Source organism: Zonotrichia leucophrys, chromosome 2 (assembly GCF_028769735.1).
Source record: "Zonotrichia leucophrys gambelii isolate GWCS_2022_RI chromosome 2, RI_Zleu_2.0, whole genome shotgun sequence".
NCBI lineage: Eukaryota > Metazoa > Chordata > Aves > Passeriformes > Passerellidae > Zonotrichia > Zonotrichia leucophrys.
Genome location: NC_088171.1, coordinates 52,813,773 through 52,824,644, shown reverse-complemented (window position 1 = coordinate 52,824,644; position 10,872 = coordinate 52,813,773). Strand labels below are relative to the sequence as shown.

Here is a 10,872-nt window from a genome sequence, read left to right as displayed (position 1 = left end):
CATTCCAGAAACCACCATCTGTTTCCAATTGCTCTCTCTAAAAAAGCTTACTTCTGTGTTGACTGTCAGCTGGGAACAGTAGCAAGCCCCTGGCCTCTGGATGAATTTACTTGACAAAACCTATTGCAACATGAAGAAAATTTCCCAGATCAACTCCCTTTGCAGCAGAAGAAAACAACCCAAGGCCCACAATGAAATCAAGTGCGCTGACACTGCCCACAGTCACTGGAAAACATCAAAGTAAGATGAAGACTCTTAACTTACATTTTCATACACTTAGAAGTTAGTAAAAGTCCTAAATTATTATTGCAAAAGTAGTTCTGTAATAACTACAGCTTTATGATAGATGCTAAGGAATAATTTGTGAGTGTTTTATTTGGTCTTCCATGAGAAATACAGTAAAGAGGGAAATTTTATCTTTCTCTAGGGGTAAGACTGTCAGCTTTCAGAAGAGGCTTTGGTATGTTACATTTCCCTATTTAGCTGTGTCTTTAAAATCAGCCTTTTCTACCCACACCTCCAGCTGACCTTTCAAGTTATTTCTGGATGTTGATTTATGCTGCTTAACCATGGTCTCCTGTATGAGCACACACAATCTGCTGGGGTCTCCTTGCTGTTTGATGTTCAGTGAGCTGCAATGGGTAAACCAGGGCATTTCTGCTGCTTACTTGTGTTTTGTTGTTTTGGTATTTTTTCTAATCCTGGTGGAAATTATTTGGTATGTTGCTATTATCTGTTACCTGTGAGCATCAGCCTGCACAGCACCTGTGCTTCCAGCCACAGCCACAGCTGCACAGTCCCATCTGCTCCCAGTGCCACTGTATCTGCCCCTGCAGGCACTACCTAGTTTTTATGTTTTGCTGACTTTTGAATCATTACTGAGCTGCCAGCTTACAAATCATGGCTTACAAGATGCCATTTACCAGAAATACTTCACAATAGAGTTGATCCCGCCAGTCTGGAATCTACATTTGTATCAAGAGTTTGTGGTCCTACATCCTCTTTCCTACTTTTTTCATCAAAAACATCAAAGAGAGATTCTTTCAAACTCAGATTGCTTAATTTTTAGATGAATGTCCTTGTTTCTGGCAATGAGCTGCTACTGAATCCCTCCTGAATTGTTTTAAAAGGGCAGGCATTAATCTCTATTCATGCTACATAATGCTGGTGATACATAATGCTATTTCTCAGTGGTTTTCTTGCTTTAGCTAACAGATTAAACAGATTAAAATCAGTAAATTCCTTTGTGCAGTAGTGTTTGAAAGATTCTGTGGGAGAATATGCACTATGTGATTTTCTAGTGTTCTGCTTGGAGATATAACATCTTCAGCAAATTGAAAAATTATCTGTGAATTCTGTTAAGAACTTTTTTTAGTCTTATGTACATTTCTGCCAGGGCAGTGGGTGGGGAAAAGCATCACTGCCTGTGTGCACATGTTACACACTTGTGAGAGCAGCACAACAAATCTGCTCCCAGGAATGCAAGGAGAAATCTGCTGCTAATTGGACGTGGGAACTGAATTTTGGTTGCTGTTTTAAACAAAAGCCACTGATAATCCAAGTCAAACATTGCATCTTCCACACTGCTGTGTCTGGGACTTGGTAATGGTGAGACACATCTACCAAATGGAACAATCTCTGGATTCTGACCCAACATGCCACTTCACCCTGTACTGTAGTGGGACCCATGAGCTGTACACATACAAACTGCTAATGCATGTTACTTAAAAAAGGGCTCATTTCACATGACTGAAGGTCTCCTTTCCTCTGTAATTCTGTAAAAACAGTGCTCTAAGGATTTGCTGCTTGATCCTGGACTTCAGATGGATTACCTAAACTGAAACACATTATGATGTATTCTAAACACAGCAGCAGCATAAATATGGGTATTTTTTGCTACTTAATATAGACTACAGATCCTCTCCAAGTCAGCTGCTTATGCTACCCTCAAGCAAGTTGCCAACATTCAACTAGTTAAGAGCGTTTGTCCCCAAATGAGAATTTACTTTCAGATCTAGTGATTTGATTAAAATAGCACTGCCAAGCTGCTGGTGGAATGCATCTAAAGGACTGACTAAATTCACACTTTAGGCACTTTATTCCTCCTACATTCATAAGAAATGTTAGTGATGGAATAATTTTATGGGTCACTGGAAAGAGTAGCTGCTTTTACTGCTGTCACTGATTTATACTGTCAAGCCAAGATCTTAGCCTTGTCTTGCCTGCCTGTACCACACTAATAACCAGACGATGTTGCTGCATATTTCAAAGAAGAAGTAGGTAACCCTGTGCTTCAGAAGAGGGAGATAATATTTTCCATCACTCTATTCTTTCTTTCCTTAATTCATTCTCACTGTTCCTCCTGCATTGACAGAATAGTAACTCCAAAGGGACATTTAACTAGCCCCAGCCTACTACCAACAATTGGTAGTATTTTGCCTTGAAGTGAGTGAAATGTACTACTTAGATAGTACCCCTTTTCTTTGCCAAATGTATAAGAGAAAATTATTTCTACTTTGAGTCCCTTTAAAATGGGAAATAAAGCTGCTTGGCCAGAACTACCTGTATTTCTTGCCTTAGTCAAGTTTAATTTAGTATAGTTCTTCCAGTCTGTCTCGTGAGTGCTCCAATTTGCCACTATTTGCATTTCCCTGACATTTAATTGAAGTCTGTTAAACATTATCTGACACTTCATTTTTCAGTTACGGCAACATCTTTAACAGTTTTGTTGCAGAAGAAAGGCATTTTGACAACTTGACAGCTACATAAGGGATCAGAACAAAAAAAGTCTTGGGTTTGACCATCAGAAAACAGACTAGTGAGCACTTTATAATCATGTATAGGTGACTTGGAGGCGTGTTCCTTTTGTCAGTTTGTGGCAGTAGTGGTCAGCAGGTGATGCATTGTGCCATTTTGCTCCTTGTGCTAGTTTTCCCCAGACCAATCCACTCCATACTGCCCTGGGCAGAATCGCCCATACGTCCCTCAGATGCACTTCTCACCTTTGGGCCAAAAGGCAGTATAGGGAGCCAACTTGTAAAAATCTGGTGGTTTGGAATAACAGTTTCAGTTCCAGGAGATTTGGAACATATTTCTTTTCCCTGCTGGTGATCTGAGCAACACTTAGCAGACGAGCAGTACAAGCATCTGATCTTGTAAAAGATCCAAAACTTCTGTTAGAAACATTTATAAAAATACAGAATGTAGAAAGGAATTTGACTGTACAATGTGTACAGTTCTCAAGTTCATCCCAGAGTGGCTTTTTACCATGCTACCATTTGAAAATGAAAGGAATGCATCCATATTTCTTCAGTCCAGGAAGATCCTGCTCCATCCCAACATGCATCTGAGCGCAGGCTATGGGCCTCAGTTATTACATGGAAATGGGCAAGGAAGGACCCAAACTACCATCAGACAGGCTTTGCAGTTTCCAAGCCCCATGATGAAAAGCAGAGGTGCTTTTTGATGCATTGTGGTTGCCATTTGCTCTGAGCCAGAGTCCACTCTTGCAGCAGTCAACAGTTCACTTATCCAGCTTGCCTTGCTGCAAGAAGAAATTCTCTATGGTCATGCTGAGGCTTCAATGTATTCACTTTTTGGTGCTGCTACCCTCAAGTACTCTGGGTTTTCTGCTGCAGGAACTTTCAAGAGACCATTAGATTTGGTTTCCTTCGGTAAGAAGTCCTGCTGGTAGTCAGGATTGTCCAGGTTTATTTGGTGGTTGCCTGCCTGGATCCAGTAGGGAGAGCTCTCAAAGACTGTCTTGGTCAGGGGAGACTGGTTGGTGTTGAGATACTCAGGGTTGTCCACAGCTGTGCTGTGTGAATTCTGGTAGCTGGAGTCTGTGGGGACCTTTGAGTTTGCTGTGAGAGAGAAGTTGTTGTAGATTGGATTCTGGACTGCTGAGGCAGATGCTTTCTTGGGCACCAATTGGTTTACATACTCTAGAATAAAAAGAAAATTAAAATGAGAAGGAATGAAAAGGAAGATATAAAATTAATGCAGACATTTGTGTCACTTGACATTTAGTTTCAACCCAGCTGCCACTTGGTCTTTGCACATGGCACGTCTCTGAATTTCCCAGAGTGGAAAAGAGCCAAAGGCAGGGACTGCCACTCTGGGGCACCAAACATGCTGCCCTGAGGTTCACCTTCAAGAGTTTTGTTTGCCAACCAGCAGAAAGATGGCTTGGACCATGAGACAGTGAGATAGCTACTGCTGATTTTAGTGGCGTGTGGGTGGCTGTGTCCCAGATAGTGTTCTGAAATGGCACTTTAGGAGGTTAGCTGCCAGAAGCTGTTTCCCTGGAAAAAATGTTTAGAGATGAGGAAAATGCCTAGAAAATACAGGACTGGCAGTAACAGTGACTCCACATTTCACGTCAGTGCTATTCCTCGCAGGGCCTTTCACCCTTTTTAGCTATGGCATATTCTTGGTTGGGATTTTTTAAGGACACAAAGCATCATCACTGCATTATCCAGCCCCATCTCCCTCAGTGCTCACTGGCTCTCTCTCTGGCCGCCTACACTGTAAGTCCACGTGAAACCATGAACTGCCTTCTGTGGATTAAGTTCTGAAAGCAATGAAACAGCCTTAAAGCACTTTGTATTGGTGAAATGGCAAAAAAAAATGAAACCAAAATTTTTAGAGGCTATTTTCTAAAGTAGAAAGCTTTAAACATATAACCACACATGCAAACTCCCTGCCTAGATGCCACCCATGTCTAACATAAGGAATCTGGCTCATGAGGGAACTGAAATGAGAAATGGTTAGAAGCAGACAAAGGCTAGGAAAATGGTATGTGAACACTTTTCAACTCCCATTTACTGAGCCAAAAAGATAGGAAGCATTTGAATTGCTTCATTTCTACAGAAAAGGAAGGAAAATTATTATATTTGCAAGCAAAGGGCTTGTGAATGAGTGGTCATGGGATGGAAAAACAGGAAAAGTACTCACCTGGGGCTGGTAGGAAGCTGTCATCTAAGCTGTCCTCCAAGAAAGCTCCTGTTGGGTCCGAGCTATACCTCTGGACAAAGCTGTCTTCCCGCACAGGGTGCCCCTGCTAGGATGAAAGTAGAGAAAAACAATATTAAAGGGACTGATTTGTAGAAGCTGATCCACATAGGAGGATTTACTCCATTATTAAAGGTCATTCCACTTACCCCATTCCTGTCAATGCAGGTTGTAGCAGAGTTGTTGCTGGTAGCACTCTTAAAAGACAGAAAAAGAAAATACAGACATTATGAGAAGCAGTTCACTCATAAAATTTCATGTCATGTTTCCACAGTGGAAAATTTTCATACCAATGAACTCAAGAGAGGAGTGCGAGACGTTGAAGGGCTGTTGAAAAAGCCCTGGTGTGGCACGAGGTACTCATCTGCATCCACTATGTCCTCCATGTCCTCCTCCTCCATCAGGGTGCGATAGAACTTGGAGTCCGTAGGGCTGGGCAGGTGCATCCTATCATCTCCCTGTTGAAAAAGTCAGCATGAGACGAGACTTGCAGACTCCTTTCAAGCCCTCGTTCTCCCCTTGTCTCTGAGATAAAGTAATTTAACAAGGGGCACAAGATGCAAAATCTTGATTCATTGATTCACAGTATATTCTGAGTTGGAAGGGACCCACAGGGCAAGTCCAATGTTTAAGTAAATGGCCCATTCAGCAATCTGTGTGTTTAACCAAATTTACCTAGGGTTTAGGGGAACCTAGACCTGCAATCTCAGTCAATGTGCTATAAGATAACTGCATTTTGAAGAGGATCAAACTCTGTTCTCCTCTCATGGACTGTTTCTGGTCCTAGAATGAGACCAATACTAAGAAAATAGTGACCAGTCTTGACATTTTGTTTGTGGCTCTAGCTGAATGAGTTAAAACCTGGAAAGCAACAATAAATCTGGCCTTCAGTTAGCCATATCATATGTTCTCATATGCATTGCTAGTTATTTTGGGCCTCAGATGAAATGCCCATCAGAGGTCTTCCCACCAGTGTGGTTAGTACCTGTATAACAAGATAGCGTGGAGGGTCACGGGCCATTTTTGAGAATTCAGCTATCAGCTCACGGAACTTGGGACGGCTGTCTGCATCGATCATCCAGCCTGCAGGAAGAGCAATGCACAAACAAAATTGTCTGGGTGATCCAACACAGAGTTTCAAATAAAATATAACAGCAAAAAAGCAGTGCCATGTGTGGAACAAAGAAAGAAGCTACCCCTAAGGGACCACCATAAAAAGTTAATTCAGCAGCCACAGGTGTGAATTTCAACATTTAAAATGCAGATCTTGGCAGTTTTGGGAAGACAGAAATAAAACAGCACAATGGAAAAGCTCCAGGCTGAGTCTATATCCACGTGGGCAGGCAGGTCCCACCTGAGGGATAATCCTAATTAGATTGCTTTGAAAAAAGCTCTTGAAGGAGAGGAATCAAACTAACACTGGTGGGTGCCTGCAGAGGCACCAGGATTTGGCTGTCTGACAGTCACTGGACTGCTTCATGAAGTCCTTGGAAGCTTTCAGCAGAAGCCTCCCTCTGTACCAGATGTCTTCTGAAATACAAAACATCCTCACTGGAGACATATTGAAAGATTACTGCAACTAAGCTGTATTTAATTAATAAACTGACTTCAACAAAAGTAAGTCCTTACAGCTTAGTTTGGATCAATGCTAGAAGAGATTTCAAATAAAGATACTGGAGGTTTTACATGTGATATTAGTTAGGAAACCCACATTTTCTGCAATCAACTAACAGATGAGCTGATCTAGAGCCTCTTGTGTTTAAAATTAAAAATAATAAAGGTCAAGATTAGTATGTCTAGAGGAACTCAGAAGAAACAGCCAATCTATATTAATGGGAAAATAAAGTGGTGATATGCCTTCTGAATTCTGCATTAGACAAAGATCCATGTTAGACAAAATCTCATTATTTCCACTGACTTTTTACCATGCTAGAAATATCATTCCCCACTAATTCAAAAAGAAATGCTTCTTGCTTTAGACAAGACTGAGTGTTTGGGAGTTCGCTGTTCTTGCAGGAGTAGAATCTACTGTTTCTGAGTTTATCTCTGAGTTGCCTATATTTAAATGCTGTTTTTTAAATTTAAAAATTAGTAATAATTTTGCAATTACTTTGAACATTTCAGTTTATACTTTCTGATTATAAAAGAGGTGACAGGGAATCCTGAATTCCTTTAGATAAAATGGCACAGCTTCAATTGGGTCTGCACTGTAGCCTGCAAACATGAGGTGACCAGAGCAGCAAAACATGTGCAACTGAGTCCTGTGCCAGGAAGAAGGCTCAGCTCCCAGATCCTCACATTCTTGCATTTAAATTCAGTGTAATGGCATGGAAAGGATGGGAACACTCCATTGGCTGTGTTTTACAAGCAACAGGTACCAGATTAGGTGCCTGGCAAAATGCCTCCTTTCTACCTCTGGATTGACCCTAAGGAAAGATAGGGGCTGAGGTGTCAGTAGGGTTCAGAATCTCTGAGGAGGAGTTTCTAGGACATTGCTTTGGGGTCTGGGCACCTCCCAGGCTAGGTGCCCATTTCTGGATGCATTTCCTGTTGTCCTGCTGAGCACAGGATCAGGCTCACCTAGTGTGATGCTCGTCCCATCACAGCGATACGTGTGTGCTCTAGGATTCCACAAAAGTGCTGCACTACAGAGTGTTCATGGCTCCTGTTTCAGGAACAGGTACATATTGCTCCACTGAGAAGGTCTTAAATGCCACCTAGTGGGCTGCTTATCACATCTTCCCAGCAGTGAGCAGGGATGTGGCAGTCACAGTCTAGAGATGTGCAGGAAGCCAGGGAGTAATCTGACATTTAGTATGATGTAGATGGAAAGGGGGTTTGAGGTTCAGAAGCCCTTTGACGTGTCCTAAACTAGCCAAAAGCTGCTTCAGAAACTCTGTGCTCTTAAGCTATTATACTGCAACAGCTGCATGCCAAAAAGACACCAGCCAAAAATGAGGAAGAAGTTTGAAAAGGAAGGCTGAATCCTCATGTGTATCTAACATTATGATTGTGCCTGCAACTCCCGACAGTCCTTTAGTAATAATCCACCAGTGTGCTTGCAGTGGGAAGCACATTAACGATCCAAGGGGGAGCCTGGAGGAGAAGGCAGTGCTGATTTTATTTCCTAGGCATACAAAACCAGAGTATCAGGCAAAATGGTTGGTGTTATGCTCATTTTTAGTCCCTGACCATATAGGTTTAAAATAATTGACAATATCAGTCAGTGGCTTGAATGGTGAAAAAAACCTTATTTGGTTGAATGAGTGATTCATGAAGCCACATCCCATGCTCCTAGGTAAAGCTCAAGGTGTGGGAACACCCTCTGGTGTCACCACTCTTTTCACACAACCCTGTTTCTGTGCCATTTCCAGGAACACAGTATAAAATGCAATGGAGTTACTTATTCAGCTCAGCTTGTGAGCAGCCACAAGCCCAGGTGAGAACTCACATTTGACCATGATCATGTACACATCGATGGTGCAGATGGGCGGCTGCGGCAAACGCTCGCCCTTCTCCAGCACGGAGGAGATCTCACTGGCAGGGATCCCTTCATATGGCTTGGAGCCAAATGTCATCAGCTCCCAAACTGTCACACCTGCAGGGTGGGAAGAGAAGATCATGAAAGAAACTGCCAGGAGCTGGACTGCTCTGCATAGGTGTGGAGAAGTAACAAGCAGAGAGGGGTCCCCAGGAAGCACTGTTTTGCCAGAACCCTAACCTGAGAAACCATTTTCTGCCATGATTTTGTAAAGAGATTATATATAACACTTCGAAATAATCCTGTTTCCATTTAAGGTTTTGCTTTTTTCCTTTTTCTTTTTTTTTTTAATCTCAGCTAATATATCAGTGTTGAACATTCTACAGGCTTCCTGGCCCCACAGAAAGGAAATGCAGGTTACTGTCTCCCGACTCCAACACAGCAAGTGGTTTTAAAAATGGAAGTTCTCTTTTTGTTTGAAAACAATCTCTCTGGAGACGAGCAAAAGCAGTTTTTGAAAGACGTGTAAACCAGCTGCCTAAGCGTCATTTGCTGACATACCATGGACTCTTGTGATGTAGCTGTTGTGATTGTCCAGTAGCTTAGGATACAAAACAAGATTTTGGATGCCAAGATACATAAATGGATTAAGAAGACCAGAGGCTGTACTGTTTCAAAAAGGACATAGGATCTGACCATCTGCATTAAGTATTTTCCAGGAATATAAGAGCCCATGGGGGGAAATTTTGCAATAGGTTGCTTTGAAATGTTTCCTTTCTGCTCCTTTCTTTCAAGCTGGCTTTATGAACTATACCAAACACAAAATAAATTCTCTAAGGAGGTTATCACACTGCTTCCCTTTTAGCATTGTCCTCAGTACCAGGACAGCATAGGCATTTTTGGCCTCAGCAGAGTTACACTGATTGACAACAACTGATAATGTGGCCAGTGATTTTAAGTCCTCCTAATTATCCATCTCTATTGCCAGCTCAATTATATTTCCTGTGAAGCTGCTGAGGAAAAACTTTAACAGAACTTCAGCAAATAGACCAGAGTCTCCCACCTGTGGCCCCTTTCAGGGGAGGGCTCATTACCCAAAGCATATTCTGTGAAAAATCTTACACTTCACTCACATGCAGTTCCATGGGGATTTTACTTTGTTGAATAGGTGATTTGGGCGCTGTGTTTATATATTTGATCTCTTGTTCTTCTCAAAATGCAAAGTAAAAAGGCCAGTATAGAGTCACCAGCAAATAATGAAATTTTCCAACCTATCTGCAATAACTGCAACTGCTTTTAAACTCACCATAACTCCAGACATCACTTTGATGAGTGTAAATCCGGTGTAAAATTGACTCCAATGCCATCCATTTAATAGGAACCTAGGAAAATTCACAAAGAATCCTTAAGAGGCTGACCCAAAATTTATCAGGAATATTTACCACCAGGTGGTGTGTAAATCAATAGCTTGGTTGCAGAAAGGGAAAAAAACCAAAACCAGCCAACAGAACTATCTGAATGGTAGAACAGGCAACTTTTGAGTTCCCCTTTATTATTTTCATATGTTGTGAAGAACCTGGAAACATGTGGAATACCAGGTGTATCAGAAATATCTCTTACTGAAGAGTTTTACAGTATTTTAAACAGTCAAATAACTACTTTTTAGCCTTCTATCAGAAGAGGACACAAATCCAGTCTTAGGCTACATGACTGATCTGCACTCATATGGTTTCAATTTATGGCCTCTGCAATATTTGCAAGCAGCTTCTCTTTAATTTCTCAGCAGGACACGTTCTCTCCATCAGCACGCAGTACAACACAAAAGCGTGTTGAACCAAGTCTGACAGGTCTTTCTTCTGCTATAAATATACAGCATTCCCTTTCTCTTTATAAACTGCACAGTCTTATTGGTGTTGGCTGCACTGATGAATTTTCCCAGGCATTCTGGGTGGGAATTTCAAAAGCATTTGCTGCTCTGCTACCTCTGCTCCCACTGCAGTCCCACTGGCCTGATGCTGCCTTGGCTGATTTCAGAGGACTTCCACAGGCTTCAAAGGCAGCACGCTGGGATGGCAGCTGAGAGCTTTGAAAAACACACTCTCTTTTCCCCACTCCCTTTGTTTGAGGCTTGTGTGCAAGCACAAACATCAGCAAAAGAGCAGTAGTTCATTGTGCAGCGTGCTTTACCTTGCCTCCCTCAGCATGGTATTCCTTCTCGTCTGCACCAAGCAGCTTTGCCAGCCCGAAGTCCGTGATTTTCACATGCTGAGGGGTCTTGACAAGGACGTTCCTGGCAGCAAGGTCACGGTGCACCAGGCGCCGTTCCTCCAGGTAGTTCATTCCCTGCAATGTAACACACAGCTGGTCAGCTCTCACTG

The 10,872-nt window shown here is 42.2% G+C and overlaps 1 protein-coding gene across 2 annotated transcripts in view; it reads right to left on the bottom strand.

Annotated features, from left to right (window-relative positions):
• Nucleotides 1–230: 230 nt before the first annotated feature.
• EGFR (epidermal growth factor receptor) overlaps nt 231–10,872 on the bottom strand; it is a 153,642-nt gene continuing 143,000 nt past the window's right edge. Inside the window, exons 21-28 of one of the 2 annotated variants that reach the window (XM_064704999.1) lie at nt 10,682–10,837; nt 9,801–9,876; nt 8,465–8,611; nt 5,999–6,096; nt 5,304–5,471; nt 5,163–5,210; nt 4,957–5,062; nt 231–3,944 (exon numbers count right to left, since the gene is read on the bottom strand). In XM_064704999.1, the coding sequence (XP_064561069.1) occupies nt 3,568–3,944; nt 4,957–5,062; nt 5,163–5,210; nt 5,304–5,471; nt 5,999–6,096; nt 8,465–8,611; nt 9,801–9,876; nt 10,682–10,837 (1,176 nt within the window). In that variant the 3' untranslated portion in view covers nt 231–3,567. The remainder of the gene's footprint in view (nt 3,945–4,956; nt 5,063–5,162; nt 5,211–5,303; nt 5,472–5,998; nt 6,097–8,464; nt 8,612–9,800; nt 9,877–10,681; nt 10,838–10,872) is intronic. The other variant, XM_064705000.1, reaches the window with a different exon arrangement.